The sequence below is a fragment of the Liolophura sinensis genome, chromosome 12 (assembly GCF_032854445.1).
Source record: "Liolophura sinensis isolate JHLJ2023 chromosome 12, CUHK_Ljap_v2, whole genome shotgun sequence".
NCBI lineage: Eukaryota > Metazoa > Mollusca > Polyplacophora > Chitonida > Chitonidae > Liolophura > Liolophura sinensis.
In genome coordinates, this window is record NC_088306.1 from 12,741,604 (window position 1) to 12,762,685 (window position 21,082).

A 21,082-nucleotide genomic window follows, 5' to 3' on the forward strand; every position below is an offset into this window, starting at 1 on the left:
GTGTGGCTGGTTTCCTCCACTCGAAACAATGGCGGCCATTGTCTAAGTGAAAAATTTGTGAGCATGACATTGGAGAATCATAAAAAAAGATGAGTACATCATACCTTCGGCTATGGGATGAATGTATATTGGTGTCAGATGAAGGTATTATTGCTGCATCATCCTAAAGCCACATTATACATCCTTTAATTGTAGTCAGATATTTCATATTTATAGTACAAAACTGAGGGGGGCCTCTGTGGCCCGAGGTGCCTAGTGGGCCAGTGCAGGACAATGACCCAGGAACCTGTCATCAATGAGGCCACTATGAATTCAAGTCTACCTCATGCTGGCTTCCTCTCTATACATGAGAAAGTCTGCCAGCAACCTGCAGATGGTCGTGGGTTTCCACCTAACTCTGCCCAGTTTCCTCATGTAAGTGTAAAAACACAAATCAAATCAAATAAATGAAAAACTTAGCAGAAACAATGCGTTTCAACAGACATAAGAGAGAGGGGATAAAATTCAGAACAGCTGGGAACTTATGATATTCCGTGAGAACAGGTCAGCTAAGGTCAAGTAAATAAATTATGTTAATCATGTCTTTATACAAGCTTTGTTACAATAAAAACTCTCCATTAAGCATATTTGTTTTTCAATCCGTTTTCTTTTAGGCTCTACTGCAGGCCCATGACGTAGTTTCTCATGAACTGTACAGGGACGATGTCTATGTAGCCACGCCTTCCCCTAGTCGGAAATTTCTGAACGGAAATCGCGACATGGAGAGCTCTAGCTCCGCCTCTGATGTGGATAACCTTGCCCGAATCCGATTGGTCCAATTTCAAAAGTCTTCAGATGAACCAATGGTAAGCCTCCTGAGAAACTATAAATTTACATATCTTGAAATATTTAATTGCTTCTTTTTGGGTTAATTTCAGATTTTGGGTCTGGTTGATGCTATTATAATACATGATGAGGCAGGTGGTACAACCATTTGCATTTTGCCAGCTTCACTGTGTTCCCCAGGGTCAAGCTTTGTTATGCTTCTATCCTGATCATCTACTCATATTTGCTGTTTGTCAGTTAAATCTTTACACTCGTAACTTTTTGGGGGAAGAAAACAAGAAAAGCTGGAAAAATGCAAGGTGGTCATTCCATATGTGGCTTTTTGTGTCTGGCTGATGGCCTAGAAAACATGATTTTGTTACATCTGGAACTGGAACCAACCTTTGGCCATCAGAATATATAGGATATCAGAGTTATATTATTTGAACAGATTGCACTGATTCACTTGACTTTAGATTAAGTTTATTATACATATACCATACGTACATGAGTGTTTTTTCTAAAAAGAATGCCTGGTTTATATCGATAAAAATTGTGTCGAAATTAATCAAATACTACATGTGAAAAGCTGCTTCATCTCAACAATGTTTCTATGCAATAATCAACCATTCAAAAAGGTTGAAGCAAAAGGTTGAAGGTTGAAGTTTTATGTGTTTGACCTTCAGGGCATCACGTTGAAGGTCAATGATGACGGGAAATGTCTAGTGGCGCGCATCATGCATGGTGGAATGATCCACAGACAAGGTGAGATTTATTTGTTTCTGTCTGCATGTGTAGAAAACAGAACTTTCAATGGCCAGATAAGTTATTCAGGTAAGCAATTGGTAGATATAGATAAAGATGAGAAGCAAAAGAAAATAGATAAAGTTGTTGATTAACATGATCGAGTAAGTATTTATTTCAACTGATTCTTTATGTTGTTCCCAAAACAACAAAAATCACAGAGTTATCCTGATCAGAGCTGGGTACATTGCTCTCAAATGGATTAGGCTTCCCCCATTTCATCTATTTTATATTTCACCCCACATACGTGGGAAGGTCTGCCAGCCACCAGCGGATGGTCGTGGGTTTCCCCCGGGCTGTGCTCAGTTTCCACCCACCATAATGCTGGCCGCTGTCGGATAAGTGAAATATTCTTGAGTACGACGTAAAACATCAATCAAATAAATACATAAATCAAATGAATTGGGCAAAATCCTCAACCACTTACACAGAACATGTTTCGACTCATTTACTTCTGCGTTGATTCTGTTTATTTGATTGGGTTGATTTCTGTGAATTCTCCATTTATCCGAATAGACATATGGATCTTTATCTTCAAAATATTATTAAATACATGAAGACTTCAGTGTTCTTCAGTTATATTTTATTGGTGAAATATGTTCAGGATTTGGAGGTAACCTCCTTTTTTTCTGCTAGAATTCAAACTTGACATCACCGAGATACCAGAATGCATGGTGATTGAGTAATATGTCAAGGATGGCCATGGTTGGGATCGGTATATTGCCAGATGTTTGGCTCACATTGAGGGGTCAGTATATTGCCAGATGTTTAGCTCACATTGAGGGTCGGTATATTGCCAGATGTTTAGCTCACATTGAGGATCGGTATATTGCCAGATGTTTGGCTCGCATTGAGGGTCAGTATATTGCCAGATGTTTGGCTCACATTGCGGATCGGTATATTGCCAGATGTTTGGCTCACATTGAGGATCGGTATATTGCCAGATGTTTGGCTCACATTGAGGATCGGTATATTGCCAGATGTTTAGCTCACATTGAGGAGGGGGCCTCCGTGGCTCAGTCGGTTAGCGCGCTAGTGCAGCGTAGTGACCCAGAAGCCTCTCACCAATGCGGTCGCTGTGAGTTCAAGACCAGCTCATGCTGGCTTCCTCTCCAGCCGTACGTGGGAAGGTCTGCCAGCAACCTGCGGATGGTCGTGGGTTTCCGCCGGGCTCTGCCCGGTTTCCACCCACCATAATGCTGGCCGCCGTCGTATAAGTGAAATATTCTTGAGTACGGCGTAAAACACCAATCAAAAAAAAAAAAAAAAAAAAAAAAAATCACATTGAGGATCGGTATATTGCCAGATGGTTGGTTCACATTTAGGATTGGTATATTGCCAGATGTTTGGCTCACATTTAGGATTGGTATATTGCCAGATGTTTGGCTCACATTGAGGAACAGTGTATTGCCAGATGTTTGGCTCACATTGAGGATCGGTATATTGCAAATGTTTGGCTCACATTGAGGGGTCAGTATATTGCCAGATGTTTAGCTCACATTGAGGGTCAGTATATTGCCAGATGTTTGGCTCACATTGCAGATCGGTATATTGCCAGATGTTTGGCTCACATTGAGGATCGGTATATTGCCAGATGTTTGGCTCACATTGAGAATCAGTATATTGCCAGATGTTTGGTTCACATTTAGGATTGGTATATTGCCAGATGTTTGGCTCACATTGCCGATTGCCATATGTTTGGCTCACATTGAGGATCGATATATTGCCAGATGTTTGGATCACATTGAGGGGTCGATATATTGCCAGATGTTTGGCTCACATTTAGGATCGGTATGTTGCCAGATGTTTGGATTACATTGAGGGGTCGATATATTGCCAGATGTTTGGCTCACATTGAGGATCGGTATATTGCCAGATGTTTGGCTCACATTTAGGATTGGTATATTGCCAGATGTTTGGCTCATATTGAGGATCGGTATATTGCCAGATGTTTAGCTCACATTTAGGATTGGTATATTGCCAGATGTTTGGCTCACATTGAGGAACAGTGTATTGCCAGATGTTTGGCTCACATTGAGGATCGGTATATTGCCAGATGTTTGGCTCACATTGAGGGTCGGTATATTGCCAGATGTTTGGCTCACATTGAGGATCGGTATATTGCCAGATAATTGGCTCACATTGAGGATCGGTATATTGCCAGATGTTTAGCTCACATTTAGGATCGGTATATTGCCAGATGTTTGGCTCACATTGAGGGTCGGTATATTGCCAGATGTTTGGCTCACATTGAGGATCGGTATATTGCCAGATAATTGGCTCACATTGAGGATCGGTATATTGCCAGATGTTTGGCTCACATTTAGGATCGGTATATTGCCATATGTTTGGCTAACATTGAGGATCGGTATATTGCCATATGTTTGGCTCACATTCAGGATTGGTATATTGCCAGATGTTTGGCTCACATTGAGGGTCGGTATATTGCCAGATGTTTGGCTCACATTGAGGATCGGTATATTGCCAGATGTTTAGCTCACATTTAGGATCGGTATATTGCCAGATGTTTGGCTCACATTGAGGATCGGTATATTGCCATATGTTTGGCTCACATTGAGGATCGGTATATTGCCATATGTTTGGCTCACATTGAACTAAACCAGCTGCTCACAGCTGCTGTATATAGTATATTACTGAGGATGTTGTAGTTTATATTATATTTTTATATTTTTTTTGTGACCTTCAGTAAATGTGAGCTGCATGCAGCATCTGTGAATGAGCCGTTTTATTGATTACTTTGATTGAGTTGTTTGTACTTCAGGTTTATGGAATGGTTTGAAATGATTGTCTTGAACAGGCACTCTCCATGTAGGTGACGAGATCAAGGAAATCAACAACGTCAGCGTAAATCACCACTCCGTGGAGACATTACAAATGATGCTGGTAAGATTTCTTCCGTTTGTAACTTTTAAAGAGCACATGTACTCACTAACGATAGGTGCCTCAAATGACAAGCAACAGAGAAAACAGTGTCCAGAAACACTTTAATTTTTTTGTTTTTTTTCAACAAATTTTCCAAAGTAATTATTTGGAGGCTTTTTCAGACCATATTTTCCAAGGAGTTTTCACATTATTTTGAGATTTTTAATTCGTTAAAAATCATTAGTAGAGCCCTTTTAAAAGGTAGTTCAAATCATCAGAAATAATTTCACAGAAAATAGCTAATTTTCAAAATGTTCCGTGTATATATGTGGGAAATTCTTGTTAAGTTAGTGATATGCTTAACATCACACCACTTTATAGATGTGATCTGAAAAGGCCACAATGTTTTATCATACTATATATGCCTTATATAGTGTAGCAAAAGAATAAATGACTAAAAGGTTTGGAGACATTTTTGTCAGGCTTTTTTTAATGCTACTAACATGCTCACATCAGAGAAACGTATTTAAATTTATTTGAATGTGTTAAATTTAAAGTGCTACGTTACTTTTAACAAAGAGAATCTTACATTCTTTTCAGACCATGGACAGTCTAAAAAATGTTTACAAAATTATGAAGATACTTCTTGGTTATGTACATAAAAAATTAGACAACTAATATTTGCATAATTTTGATAGACGCGTCGTCTCGTTATTTTATGTTCTTCCTCGCTAGAAAGTTCTCAAAGGCTCTGTGACCATGTTAATCCTCCCTGCGGAGGCGGCAGATCCTCCCAAATCAGACTCCGTGCCAACCAAGGAGGTATTAGAGCATCAAGTGTGAAGTGCATTTGTGGCATTTTGCTGTTAAATTGATCACTTTATAACAATGTCATGGATGTGTAACTCATTAACTGAAGAAGGGTAGATAAATATTGTGGGGACAACATCGTTAACATTATGTTGAGAAGGGTATATAGGGATTTAAATCCAGAATGTGAAATTTCAACCCTTCGCCTGTGGCTCAGGGTTAAAATTTCACACACAGGTTTTAAATCCCCATATGCCCTTCTCAACATGAGGATAGTGTATAGTTTCATAACTGAATATAATGCAGTTTCAAGAACTGCTCAGTCAGGCGAGCTACTGGTGTTCTCTGAATGTTTTGTTAGTTTTCGGTTTAAATTGAACTTCTTAATAGGAATCCTATTCTTCTGTAGCTTAAACACATTACTCTAAACCAATTTTTGAGTGTGGATACTGATATTTATGGTTTTTATAAATGTTAGGATCATTTTATGGCCTTGTCAATAAATAATTTCTTTCATCCTCTGATTGGAAATTATGCTACGAGTCTTCCCACCAGGCAACCCAGTAGCGATGCCATCAGCCTGTCAATGGTGTGACTATGCAATGATTGTAGAACACTGAATTAATTTTCCATTTAGCTATCCAGCCATCATATCCAAATTATAGCAGAACTAATCCCAACTCACAATCTGCAGTTAAGCTATGTTAAGGCACAGTAGTGGAAAGCTAGCAGTCCGCTACAGGCTTGCTAGTGGTCTGCCACTGAAAACCTCAAGCTTCATTTTCCCCACCCACTCAAGGGTGTGACTACAGACATAACTTGTATGGGACTTAAATGCAGTAACAACTGACCTGTTCTTTTTCTCCATCGTGCTTGTTCCCCAACTGTTCAGAACTGTACATAGAATTTTAGTTGAGCTTAATTTTGTTTGTTGTGTTTAAATGATAATTTGATCAGTAATGTTACTTATCTTTTGATATCAGACAAATTTTACTGTTTAAGATTATTAATGTCATCCTTAAATTTTAATAGTTATTGCAATGTTTGCAAAGGTCATCCCAAAACTTTTATGTTTAGTGTATTCCCACACCAAGGCTTGCTCAGTTTTGCATCTTATTCAAATCACCGGGCTAAAAATGTAAGTAGCAGGCTTAATAAACTCAAATAAAAACAGTGGGATTCATCCTTTATGCACACTGGTCCCGATAGCACAGTTGGTAGAGCATCCACTTCGAGAGCTGTAGATCCATTGTCAATCCTAGGTCGAGTCACACCTAAAACCTTAAAAGAGGAAGTTGTAACTTCCTCGCTTGGTGTTCAGCATGAAGGGGATAATGCAATGACTAGTTGACCTGTATCAGTATAATGGCTTGGGCGGGGCGCCTTACTTGCCTTCGGTAAGGCGTCTCAATGAATCAGGACTAGATAAAAGAGCGTTGGAAATCCGTCCTGCAAGAACGAGGCACATTACATGCACTCTAAAGATTCCTTCGTCGTCATATGACTGAAAAATTGTTAAGTATGACGTTAAATCCCTAGCACTCACTCACTCACTCACTCACTCCCTCGTTTATGCACGATGTCCTCAATATACATGTATGTGGTGTTAACATATCTAACACAGAGTGCTTGGATGTTGTGTTTGTCTTACAGAAAGATGCAGAAGGGGAGGTGTCGCTGAAGATTATCCCCAGTTATAGAAACACACCTAATCGTTGTGAGGTAACTAACATACTAACAGTGCTAGCCATCCAGGTGACATGTCCAACTGAAGTTGTCTCCCCTAGCAAACATACAGTGCACTGCTATAATGTACATTGCTGGTGATCTATTTTCACAGGGTTTTGAAAACATTTTGTGTTTGTGAAGCCAACATTGTGAACAATGTTTGAACATATCAAGCTAAAACTATGTGCAGCTGAGTACTTATGGTTTTGCACTATGCTGTAGCAAGGTGAATCTATCCTGAATCATAATTGTGAAACGGACTGAGTTCAGTATACTGTTTAATCAAAACTGTATAATCATAAACTTTGCTGAATAGTTGGAAATTAGGTTCCCATCCTGACATAGTATATACACAAAAAATGCCTGTCTTCATACAAGAAGAAATTTTGTAGTTCTGGAGTAATTTAGTTCTTTATATATATATATATATATATATATATATATATATATATATATATATATATATATATATATATATTTATATATTTTTTATCTTGTTCTCACAACTGCACTTGTTAATGTTGAGACTTTTATATTTTTACGTAGATTTATGTGAAAACATTGTTCGAGTATGATCCCACAAATGATGACCTCATTCCATGTGCTCAAGCCGGCATTCCTTTTAAAGTTGGGGAAGTTATCCAGATTATCAGCAAAGATGACCCCAATTGGTGGCAGGCGAAGAAGTGGGGTCTGAGCCACAGTGGCCCCGCAGGATTGATTCCCTCCCCTGAATTACAGGAATGGCGGACAACGTGTTCGGCCATTGAGAGGGCAAAACAGGAACATGGAGGTACCAGATCTTATGGGTCAAAGTTGTTTTCCCTTGAAAACCAAAACAATACAATGGATTGTCTTCCTTTTTTTACTGCATGAACTGCCTCTGGTAAGATGACTAGCCAAAGCCCTGCTTAACTTGGGGAAAATTTTTGTTTTTCAATTATTTCAGTTGTGAGTTTTTATAAAATGTGCTTGACAGCCATTACATTGCTGATGTTTTTTTTTTTGTTTTTTTTTTTTGTTTTGCATGCTGAAGTTTCCATGTCATGAATGTAAATCTACTTGGAACATGTGCGTGAATCAGTTGTATAGTTTTTGGTCTTACTTTTGTTTTTTCAGCAAATTGCTCCGGAAAGACATGGTTTGGAAAAAAGAGGAAATCAGCCCGAGACAAATACATGGCAAAATACAACATGATATTTGACCAGCTAGATTTGGTGACCTATGAAGAAGTACTACGACTAGAAACATATCATAGAAAAACATTGGTGCTTTTAGGTAAATTGGCAATTGAAGAAAAAACAAATTACTTCAAGGGAGAGAATTTATGTGGGCTGGAGCACTGATTTTGTGTTTCGTATTTCTGGGTGTACAGAGAATCTCTTCCAATGTACGTGTACGAAATGTTATTGGATAGGGCCTACTTAAAATGGGGATGGGGTATCATGTTCTTCTATAAAACGATGAAGAAATTGACAGAGGGTGCATGGGTGGGGAGATTAAGTTAAAATTGAAGACTAAGAATTTTAGTGGACAGAAAGTTATAGTGTATAGTGCTGTTTCACTCAGTGTATGAAATGTTGATACAGCTTTTTTCTGAGGGAGTAGTCTAAAAATACTTCAAACATAAAATCAAAGCAGAATTGTAATATTTTGATAAATTTGGTGAAGAATTGTTGACATTGTTTTCCAGGTGCTCATGGTGTTGGCAGACGACATATCAAAAATACACTAATTACCAGTCATCCAGACAAATTTGCATATCCCATTCCTCGTAAGTCTGGCTTTATTGCTCTTTCTTATTCTCTTTTACTTTTCGGGGCCTCCGTGGCTCAGTCGGTTAGCGCGCTAGCGCAGCGTAATGACCCAGGAGCCTCTCACCAATGCGGTCGCTGCGAGTTCAAGTCCAGCTCATGCTGGCTTCCTCTCCGGCCGTAAGTGGGAAGGTCTGTCAGCAACCTGCGGATGGTCGTGGGTTTCCCCCGGGCTGTGCCGGGTTTCCACCCACCATAATGCTGGCCGCCGTCGTATAAGTGAAATATTCTTGAGTACGGCATAAAACACCAATCAAAAAAAAAAAAATCTTTTACTTTTCTCTTACATGGATTTCTGTCTTATGCAATTAAGTTGACATTCTCTCAAAGTGTTGTGACTAGTTATTAATGCCCACATGAGAAAAAAAATTTTTTTTCATGAGAAAAATATGTATGATATTCAACCTTCACTGTGTGATATTCTATTTATTATTTAAATTTTGACAGTATCATGATTTTGTCTATTTGAACAAGTTTAAGCAAGGTTTTTAGCTGTAGGCCTTCACAGTCTTGTGTATATAATGTGACGTCACACATGATGTCTTGTATGACATCTTGTTTGCGTGACTAAGAAATGTTAAAGTTGATTTGTTTTATGACATCATCCTGCTAAGCTCGGATAGGAACGTCATAAAACAAAAGGTTTCTTCGTGACGTCATAGCGCTGGGGATGTGTGGGAACAAAAGTGATATCTAACTCTTGCCAGTGAGATATCACTTTTGTAAATGAAGGAAATCCTGACATTTCACCTTTATATTAAGAATAATGAATAAATACTGGGTATTACCAAATGATAAAAATCACAATATAGGCATTTCAGATATTCACATAATTCTGTTTTGGATGTCAATTTGAGTGATTGAATTAAATTACAGTCTTTGAGAAAGCTTCATTGATTATTGGAAGCTTACATTTATGCCTGATATGCCTGAGACAATTGTCTTACTTTCTGTATCCTCAGTAATTATTTGGTTGTTTTTTTCTCTATTAAACAGATACAACCAGATCTCCGCGGCGTGATGAAGAAAATGGAAAGAACTATTTTTTTGTTTCACAGGAAAAAATGATGTTAGATATAGCTAATAATGAATATTTAGAGTACGGAACTCATGAAGAGGCCATGTATGGCACGAAACTCATCACGATACGACGTATCCATGAGCGAAACTTGGTTGCCATTTTAGACGTCGAACCTCAGGTTTGTATTCACATTCCTCTTTACACAAGACAAGCTAAAGCTTCTCTCTTGTCATCCCAGTGGCTAACCAACAGCCTGCCATTAGCCTGTTTGTGGTGTGCCAGTAGAATGATTGTGAAACACTGAAATACTGTCCCATTTGTTCGAGCACCGTATCCACGAAACCCAACAATATTATTTAAACTCGACACATGTAGGTTAGAGCATTGGTTAGCCTCACATGGCTATTTCCAGCTCCCTCTCTTTATGCTGGGCAGACAGAGTGCAGTAGGATACAGCCACACACACAACAGCCCATGTCAATTCTACTTGGTAATCGCTCGTCTGCCCTGAATTCACGACAACCATTTCTGGTTAACCACAGTTGTGGGTCTCGACAGAGTTTTCTTTTCTGCTTGGCGCATGCGCATTAAACCTGAAAGCACCCCGTCAGCACATTTTAGGGGATAGGTTGTGGAATGCTAAAAGCCTGCTAATGGTGAGCTAGTGGTGTACCACTGAGAATCTTTAGCTTGCCGTATCTGCTATTGTTAAATCATTTCTTGTAGTAGATGTATGTTTACCAATGAACTTCTGTGGTTGCTACAAAAGAACTTTGGCTAAAAGGGAAAACATCATGCTGTAACTTGGCAGCATCGTACCTGTACATTGATTTTGCCGGCACCATAACCCATGGAAGGCAAAACTACATGTACATGTGTCTATCATAGCATAAAGTAAAGATTTGAATTTCTTCACTTGGAGGTCTTCAGTGTGAAACAAGATGTGAAAGTAGAAAGGAAAAGCTATGTGGCCATGAGTTGTGCAGAAAAAAATGAAACTTTGGAAAATGTATACTCTGTAGAGGTTTTTTCTCTATGAGACAACCATGAAAAATTGGCATGTACTGTAATTACTGCATTTCATCTGAAGTTTAACATTTTTCACATATATTGTGTGGTTTTTGATTGATTCACCCACCTTATCATTTTAAGGCATTTGCTCCTGAAAGTCTATTTTTACATACCAAACTTTAGGTGAAATAAAATAATGTCAAACTGCTTCTCTTAAAATATTTTTTAAAATTTTGCTGCGAAGAATACAAACTTTCCTCGTGTGTGATTTCTGTCTTTGTTTGAGTGTACTCTTTTATTTACATTTCCTCAGATTGCAGCTATTTGGCATTGTTTATATACTTATATACCTGAATATATATTAGTAGTTTATATAATTAATATCCAAATACACATCAAAATGCATTATAACATGTAGGCTATCTCCCAAAAGTCTATAATTCACATATAAATGCATAAAATAATATATAAAAGAAATATTTTATTGGAATTCGGCATTGTCTTCATGTTTCAATGTTATTCGCTTAAACTACCAAATTAGACCAAATATTGTTCATTTTTAAAGGTTGAAGAGAGTTGTAAAATATGGATATATCATCTGATCTCTTTCCTTCACACTTGAATGTTTTTAAACTCTTTTAGTTTTTACTTAATTTTTTCTGTCTTTTTATTAATTTATCTTGCATTTTAATCTCACACGTGTGTTTTATCTTGTATTCATTTGACTTGCTCGTTGATTATTCTTGGAAATTTTTAGTTTGTCGGTTGTTTTTTCCTTCATTTGCATTTGCAACTTTGCATTCTTATGGATATTCATTCAAGACAACAAGAATAAGAGACAATAATAAAAATAATAATAATAATAAAAATAATTGAAATTGTTTTAAGAAATACAAAAGCAGTAAAATAGGCCTTTTTCAGTGATTTTCCTGATGTTCTATGATTTTTGAAGATTTTTAAGACATTTATCTATTTGATTGATGTTTTACACTGTACTCAAGAATATTTCCCTTATACGACGGCAACCAGCATTATGGTGGGAAGAAACTGGGCAAAACACATAACTATCCGCATCCGCAGGTTGCTGGCAGACCTTCCCACGTACGATCAGAGAGGAAGCCATCATGAGCTGGACTTGAACTCACAGCGACTGCACTGGTGAGAGGCTCCTGGGTCATTGCGCAGTGCTGGTGCACTGACCACCAAGGCCCCTTAAGACGTCTTAGTCCTCAATTATTTAACTACATAAATTAAAATAATAGGCCTCCTCTGAATTATCCCCCTTGTTACAAGACAGTGACCATGACATAACGTGAGATCAGTTTGTTAGGTGTGAAACTACGATAAGTGGGACATCATCCATTTAAGGATGCAGCATGGTGGTTATGTCACAACAGGGACAAACAGTTTCTTGGCAACAGGATGTAAAAAACAGCAATTGCCATTGAGAGTTGCATAAATGTTTTGAGGGCTCTTGAATGGTGCAAGTGTTTTTCACTTTAAAGAGTTCGCCGAATCTTTGTGTTGTATTTAAATATGGCCAGGATTTTAACATTTAAAAAAAAAAACAAACAAAGGATTAAAAAAATACGTAACATTGAACCTGTGCTTCCTCGTTAAGTTTACAAATTAAAATGCAAAATTCTCAACTAGCTTATGTGGCTTTGAACTCCGAAACTTTCCATTAGCCCTTTTCTGAGAACCCACCTAACAACATCTTACTCCTAAAAACACACCTTTTAAATGGGAGAGAGACCTCAACGGAGTAAATTTGGTGCTACCCTATTAGATGATTGTACATGTATATGGTACATCAAACTCAAAAATTGTTGTCTTATGATTTCTGTTTTCTTTTTTGTGGCAAATAGATATCCATTTTAGCTTTTTACCTTGTAGGCGATCAAAGTACTAAGAGCGAAGGAATACGCTCCTTATATTGTGTTTATTGCGGCTCCCACAGAGCCTCAGTTTGACGAGGTAACCATGGAAACCTTTCCTTGCTCCCCTTGTACATTTGTTGTGTGATCTCTTGCTGTCTCCGCTTGTATTGGTGTTGGCCTTGTGAATGGCTGCATGACTCTGGCTTCATGGCTGTTTCAATGACTTGTGTTATTGATGCTAGTGTGTTGTGCCATTTCCTTTTTTAATGTACAGTTTCTTGCAAGGATTTCTGTGCTTAAGTTGAGCAGGAAATACGTGAATTTAACTTTATAAGACCACATATGTAAATAATTGGTTAATGAATATACCTGCAAAGTTATGGTATATTCTGATGGACTGATATCAAAATAGCAACTAAAGGTTGTTTAATCACCACGACAGGCTAGATTGTTCAACTTATTAGGCCAGGTGCCAATTTGGCTTAACACGACTTAACATTTAATCATTTTTGTACTCAGGGTTGGTCAAAGTTCTTTCAAATTTTAACATTTGTATACCACTTGACAGCGGAAGGGAGTTCTTAATCAAAAATTGAAGTGTCGTTTTTTTTTACGTTATCATTGATGCCAATTCCGGAATAAAGTGGAAAAGCAGGTGGAATTTATTTATCATAATTGTTACGTGATGATATTTCAGATGTAAAGTCCAGATCAGATTTCAAACTTTATCCACAAATAGTCATCAGGTTTCAGTAAATACATGCAGGTACAGTTGTTTCCTGTATAGGCTACGGTAACAAAAACTAACGTGATTACATGGGAAGATCCCTGTCCTGATCAGTGATAAGGTCAGAGTCTGTAGAAAGATAGTCTGAACTTGTTCAAATTAAAAAACAGAGTACATGTACTTTTTCTAAGGATTTAAGAAGTTGATAAACAATAGTTCTTATAACTTATTTGAGTCAGGGACCGATGTATTCATTTAGGTTTTCGAGGGGAAGGTCAGACCATTGCACTGAAATCGCCTTTTCTAATACTAGTAGTAAGAGTTAAAAGGCATTTTATTGTTATTTATATGTGGGAATTGCTCTCCCATCCTGTGTTTTTGATCTGGATTTCTGGATATTGTTAAGTATAGTGGCCATCTTCTTGCACACTTTCCTTCTTTATCTCTGTGTGTTTTTCTCATGCACTTTGCACCTGCGGCTATTTGCAGGCTCTCAAAGTTTTACGCACTGCTGAGTTTGCTCCCCTTGTTGTCTTCCTTGCTGCACCTCGGCCTGACGATCTGCGTGAAATGAAAAACATCCCTGTCGATGTAAGTGTTGTGCAAACTGTGGTTTTACATGTAGCTTGTCAGTATGTATGGGAATCTTTCAAAACTTCAAAAAATTATTATTCTTGTATCTAGTACATTCAGTAAGTACATACACGGATGTAAATATTATTGGGTTCTGGTTACATTCAGTGAATTGCAAGAGGAGACAACTCGTGGAATGAAATATCCCAATAGGCCAGCATGGGCTCAAGCAGCTGGGTATAAATGCTTTGTGAAAAATGGACGAAAAATTTTCGTATGAAGTTTTATGAAAGGGCCCCATCATTTTTTTTTAAGGTAATGAAACATCAGGGTTTCTGCATCGGTGCTTTGATTTTGAAGGCAAAAATTGTTATTTGAAATACTGTTTTTAAACTGATTTTCAGTTTTCAACTGATTTTTAAACATGACAATTGTTCTGTAAAAAGTATCTGTTGAGTATCCCCTAATATGCCATGGGATTACACATAAGAAAATGAGTTTTTGTCAAATTAAGACTGGCATTTACACTTCTGAACTTGTGTTTGTATTTTCCTAGATTTTCTGAAACCTACACCTGAATCTATCTTGTTATCAGTTTGTAAATGATTTGAATGACATGGTGTATTTTAAAACGTGTGATAAATATAGAGATACAAAACATATATATATAGTCTCCTGCCATTTTTAGGGTTTTAATTTGACCATTTGGGAAAGCTAGTGCCTCAGTTGTAGCACAGAAATTTACAACCTTGAAAACACGCCCTCTGAATAATATGTGTACATGTACTTTCATTATATTTTCATTTTATCACCTGTTACATGCAGAAACCTTGATGTCTTACTTCATTTGTTGGAATATTGTTGCAATGTGCTGTGTTTGACTGAGAATGGAAATTTATGGTTTGAATTGTATTTTGTTATCTGAAATTTGGTTGGCTCCTGTGGTTTTGTGGGTTGATGATTGGTCAGTGATTGTTGCAGATTTCTGGCTGTGACTAAAATGCTCCTAGCAATGCCAGCTGTTAATAATATTGGTCCATAGCATAAGGAATCATGATTTCTGCTATATATGTTCAAGCTGGGTTGACACCTTAGGAGTCCTCAGATTTTCAAAAAACTTAAAAAGGAAGATGTCAGAGAATTATATCATATAAGCTGAAGAAAAATTAAACTGCACGCTTTTTTCTTTAATAATATTTAACTGATTATCTTTTGATTTCACATGTAGTTGAATTTAATACATTTTTGCAATGATAAAAACTTTTTATAACAGCGTAATGTTGTTCTCATATTGGGGATATCGTTGCAATAATGAATATTATTGATGCCTTTTAGATGATGGAATCCTCCTTCAGCTGTGTTTACATTTAATTATTTCAGGATGGAAGCCTTGAACGCCTTGCTGAAGAAAGTGAACAGCTAGAAAAAGCATATGGACATTACTTTGACCTCAGAATTGTGAACAATGACATTGATGAAACAATAGAGACTTTGGAGAAGTCTTTTGAAGAAGTGAACGCTTCGCCTCAGTGGGTTCCTGTAAGCTGGATTTACTGATTTTCCGCACAGTATTTTGCCCTCTTCCCAAAGAAAGATGTGTCACCAGTTTCCTGTACTTCGACCATATTGTACCAAAGTTCTGGCATGCTCCCCTCAAACGTGTTAGATGCCTGTACCCAGAATCACTAGGAGATGGCAGTTCTTTAACTCCAGCAGTGGTATTCATCAAGGCTTGGTATGCTCTCCCTTTCCAGCAATAAACAGGGTTTGTGTCAAACCCGTCTGAAGATGAACCAGATTTCATTGACCTCACTTGGAACCCAGTAGCTCATCAGTTAACATCATCCATACACCCTGGGTCATCTGGTTTGTGTATTGGTTCGTACAAACAGGAATGGTGGTATTAAACCAAGGGCTTTGCTTACTTATCCCTGCAAACCTTGTGGAGAGGAATCAGATGAAAAAGCTCTTAATCATACGTAGAGTACACTCTTGGATGTCTGAGGGTGTTTATCAGCAAAGATTGATCTACTGGCCCAACCAAGGCTTACATAGAGGAATCAAGCTACTTACAACTTACCATATTGAGATGACTTGCATGGAATGTGTTGATAGATGTCCCCCACTAGTGTCTAAGGTATTTCCTACTTTCATTGATAAACCTTGTAGCCAGGAGTCAACCTACCTATGACCTGTTTTTTCTTTGTATCCCACGGAAATGGCCCCCAAGGGTAGACATGCTTATTCTGGTCTCTCGCAGCAGTTAATCCAGTTGGCCTTGCAAACAAGCGAGAAATCAGATTACCCTAGATCTACTTTGCCCTTGATCTTTTGGTGAATATCTTCTGGTGCTCGTCAATCCAACGATTCACCTGTTGCAAATCTATCCTTTAGGATATACAAGTAACAGACCACCAGGAAACTGAAAAAGTAGTTCATTAAAACATGGTCTTTTATATTTCTTTAATACCAGTGAGAGTATCTTGTTGGAGCAGAATGTGATCCCTTTGTTTCAGGTACTACCCTGTGCTTTATCAGGGCAGTTCTTGTTGCACATATATATGGAGAATTTGACCAAGCCAAAGGTTGTCAGAAACAAGGCTTTACTGAGAATTGTCTGCACACAAAGTCAAGCATGGTTTCAACATCCATATGAAGTTGAAGCTATGATGCACAGTGTAAGCTTATTTAGGTAGCTCTTGTTAAGATAAACTTTCTGCCTATGGTAACCTTCACGTTCAGGGAGAGTGCCTGAGGGCATGGGATACACAAGGGAGAGCTAACCAGCTAACCATGTGTTTGGAGAATCTACTGCTGTGAACAGGGAATGCTGCTGATGGTTTGTCTACTGCTACTGCCCTTGCCCTAGCTGTCTTCTTGTGCCCCAGTGTGGTGTGCTGAAAAGTTGGGTGGTCTTCTGCTGTTTGTATGTCTTCATATCTCATCCTACCCTTTCCAGCAGCCATATACCACTGTGATGCAAGTAACATGGCTCACCACTGTGTCCTTTTTGGTGAGATGAACATTGTTTTGGTCATGAAGTACTGAACTTAGCTGACCTAGTTTGCCATCTACTGTTGGCATGCAAGAATTTACCTGAGACTTCACCATGTTGCCAATCATTAACGATGCATCTTAATCATCAAAGAATTTTACCCATCAGCTCAGTTGATTTGAGGACATTGAGTGACTATAGCCTATTTGGAACTGCTAAAACGTCTGCTGAGATATTTTTGAGGAAAGAAGAAGCTGTTCAAAGCAGAAGTGAGAAGAATTTAATCCTGTTTTGAGAAAGACGTAAAGAAAAACCTGTTCATATCTCTAAAAAATAATGGGGTAAAGTGTTCAATAGCATAATTGTATGCAGCTCGTCAATATTTTTAAAATCATGCAAATGGTCACAACATTTGTTTACCATTATGTAAGTGCTTGATTGTTTCCACATCTGACTTTGAAGTAAATGTGGAGAAACAAATTGGTGAACAGCTTAAAACAGACAGTGCCAAGACTTGTTTTCCAAGCTGATTTGCTGGTTTTACTTTTCAATCTCTAAGAATTTGATTACGATGATTTCTATCTTGGAGCTAGGAAATTGCTGGGAAGGGCATTAGGGAAAGCCCATCTTTGACCTTGAATATTGTTGTATAGATTGAGGGTCTGAACTTTGGATACTTCGCTTACAGTTCAAATTTCTTCAACAGAAGATGTTCTTTGTCAGATTGCAACTCTCCAGAAATGACAATTGCAGGTTTCCAAGGGTATATATGTAAGCCTATATTTGAACATCTTAAGTCCTCATCAGGTATTCAGGGTGTTAAGGTGGGAATTCTTATTGGTCTTTCACATCAAACGGGTGATGTTACCAGCCAAGGACATATCACAGAACATTTACACTGGGATTTTTATTTGTCGAAAGTCACGACCAATGTTTTTGTTTTGGTGAACGTTTTCTCAAACAAGTAACCACCTTTTGTGAGAGAAAAGAAAAGAGGAACTTGTGCTTTTGTGTCGGTAATTTTTGAAATAAAGATCTCTGGATTTAGCTAAAAAGATACAGAAAAAGGATGAAAACGACAATTGAGGAGTCAAGATTTCCTTTCTGAAAAAAGCCCCAGGAACCCGAACGTTCCTCTACGCGTAGCGTGTAGTTATCTGTTCATTGGTAATGTTCATGAAATCTTGGCATGGAGCAGAATTACTCGCCAGAGCAGAAATATGGTCCATTGAACCTGAATCCATTGAGCCAATAAACTGCGGAAGACAATCATCCAGTATTACTCTCATTAAGATCTTTATGTCCCCTATACATTTCCAACCTCTAGTCCTACTAACCTCAGTGACAGGTTGTATTTTGATGTGTTCATTTCACGCCTTTGGTTGTTTGGGCGTAGATTATCGAAGTACTCTACCATTCCGTTTCTTACTGCCAGTGTGTCATGCGCAACCGTTACTTCGTTCTAACCTGCGTGATAGTGTTACTAAAGAAGACAGAGCAGAAGTTTGTTGAAAGTAAACGACGGACAGACTCAGGTAGTTCATGTGGACATACTAGTTATCTGAGAACCGTTTTGATCGAGCAGATTTTTAACAAAAATGACATGTTTTGTGCCGCGAACTGACCTGCTTATGTGTTATTTAACCAGTACTTTAAGGTTTATCAGTCTTGAAAAAATATAGTCCTAAGTGGACGTGGCCTATTTTTTTTTTAGTTTATTGTAAACAGAAACAGCCAAATCGGACTGCGTCCTTCGATCGTAAACCTGGGAAAAATTCAGTGATTAATGGAGAGATAAAATACAGAAATACACGTAAGTTGAAATTTTCAAGCGATATATAATTTGCCAAATATGTCCATAGAATCAGACCATAACTAGAATATTTCTTTTCAGCTAGAATTTATTTATTCATTTAATTGGTGTTTATGGCGTACTGAAGAATATTCCACTTATACCACAGCGGCCAGCATTATGGTGGCCCGGGAGTAACCAACACCGTTCACCAGGTTGTTTGGCAGATCTGGTACGACAGGATAGGAAGCCAGCATGCTTTTCAGAAAGAAAGACATATCCAGATACTATAAACGGATTTAAAAGAATGTCATTGTAAGCAATGACATATCTGACTTCGGAAAGGTGGTATATTCCAGTGATTGTGTTAGGTCAGTGTACAGAGGTCAGTTGTCAGACGTCTTGTTGAGGCGCACGATTTCAGTCCCCTTCATTGTGACCAGTGCGGAGAACATCGCTGTTCCGGGCACTGGAGCTACATTTTTATATGCTGTAGGAAATATGTATATGTGTTGTTAAGCCATTTGTAAGCCCTCGAAATGTTATATTATAGTTCTGTATGTACCGTTACCTGATTACTACTGATTTGGGTTTGTACGTGTGGATACAATTAGCAGGACTACATAAACTTGGCAGTATTTGCCATTCGAAAGCCGTTCAGTTGTATATACGCGTGCTAGTCAGCCGGTTATCTATGCACTATATGACGTCGTTCTTGTACAGATTTAGTAATAAAGCATTTGGACACTGCTCGAAAGAGAATCCCGAATTTGTTGGAGTTCTTTGTTAAACGGTTTTTATCACTAAATACCCTGTTCGAGTCTGCTCTTGGGAGTCTGCTCTTATTGTCAGGCTCTTGCGAGTGGCTGAATGTCATGTGACTTTCTTGTGCCTTGTACGGTGGCCGGAATAATGACAAGATAGTCTGTAAGCAGCTTGTTGTCAGGATTATGTGACTGGCTTGTTGTCTTATCCTATTGTCAGGACTATGTGACCAGCTTGCTGTTTTATCCCATTGTTAGGATTACGTGTCCAGTTTGTTGTCTTATCCCATTGTCTGGATTACGTGACCAGCTTGTTGTCTCGTCCCATTGTCTGGATTACGTGACCAGCGTGTTGTCTTTTCCCATAGTCAGGATTATGTGACCAGCTTGCTGTTTTATCCCATTGTCAGGAGTGTGTGACCAGATTGCTGTCTTATCCCATTGTCAGGATTATGTGACCAGCTTGCTCTTTTATCCCATTGTCAGGATTATGTGACTAGCTTGTTGTCTTATCCCATTGTTAGGATTATGTGACCAACTTGCTGCCTTATCCCATTGTCAGGATTATGTGACCAGCTTGCTGTTTAACCCCATAGTCGGGGCCTCCGTGGCTCAGTCGGTTAGCGCGCTAGCGCAGCGTAATGACCCAGAAGCCTATCATCAATGCGGTCGCTGTGAGTTCAAGTCCAGCTCATGCTGGCTTCCTCTCCGGCCATAAGTGGGAAGGTCTGCCAGCAACCTGCGGATGGTCGTGGGTTTCCCCCGGGCTCTGCTCGGTTGCCTCCCACCATAATGCTGGCCGCCGTCGTATAAGTGAAATATTCTTGAGTACGGCGTAAAACACCAATCAAATAAATAAATAAATAAATAAATAAATAACCCCATAGTCAGGATTATGTGATCAGCTTGCTGTCTTATCCCATTATCAGGACTATGTGACCAACTTGCTGCCTTATTCCATTGTCAGGATTATGTGACTAGTTTGTTGTCTTGTCCCATTGTCAGGATTATGTGATCAGCATGTTGTCTTTTCCCAATGTCAGGAGTATGTGACCAGCTTGATGTTTAACCCCATTGCCAGGATTATGTGACCAGCCTGTTGTCTTGTCCCATTGTCAGGATTATGTGACCAGCTTGTTGTCTTGTCCCATTGCCAGGATTATGTGACCAGCGTGTTGTCTTATCCCATTGTCAGGATTATGTGACTAGCTTGCTGTCTTATCCCATTGTCAGGATTATGTGACCAGCTTGCTGTCTTGTCCCATTGTCAGGAGTAAGTGACCAGCTTGTTGTCTTGTCCCATTGTCAGGATTACGTGACTAGCTTGTTGTCTTGTCCCATTGTCAGGATTACGTGACCAGCGTATTTTTTTTTTGCATTGTCAGGATTATGTGACCAGCGTGTTGTCTTGTCCCATTGTCAGGATTATGTGACCAGCTTGTTGTCTTATTCCATTGTCAGGAGTATGCGATCAGC

At 38.6% G+C, this 21,082-nt stretch overlaps 1 protein-coding gene across 1 annotated transcript in view; it reads left to right on the forward strand.

Moving 5' to 3' along the window:
- The window catches only part of LOC135479707 (peripheral plasma membrane protein CASK-like), a 154,955-nt gene extending 135,359 nt beyond the window's left edge, over window positions 1–19,596 (forward strand). The window contains exons 5-14 of the mRNA XM_064759610.1: window positions 654–845; window positions 1,491–1,569; window positions 4,427–4,512; window positions 6,955–7,023; window positions 7,576–7,822; window positions 8,149–8,307; window positions 8,723–8,803; window positions 9,840–10,042; window positions 13,972–14,073; window positions 15,436–19,596. Coding sequence (XP_064615680.1) covers window positions 654–845; window positions 1,491–1,569; window positions 4,427–4,512; window positions 6,955–7,023; window positions 7,576–7,822; window positions 8,149–8,307; window positions 8,723–8,803; window positions 9,840–10,042; window positions 13,972–14,073; window positions 15,436–15,612 — 1,395 coding nt within the window. The 3' untranslated portion in view covers window positions 15,613–19,596. The remainder of the gene's footprint in view (window positions 1–653; window positions 846–1,490; window positions 1,570–4,426; window positions 4,513–6,954; window positions 7,024–7,575; window positions 7,823–8,148; window positions 8,308–8,722; window positions 8,804–9,839; window positions 10,043–13,971; window positions 14,074–15,435) is intronic.
- The last annotated feature ends 1,486 nt before the right edge of the window (window positions 19,597–21,082 follow it).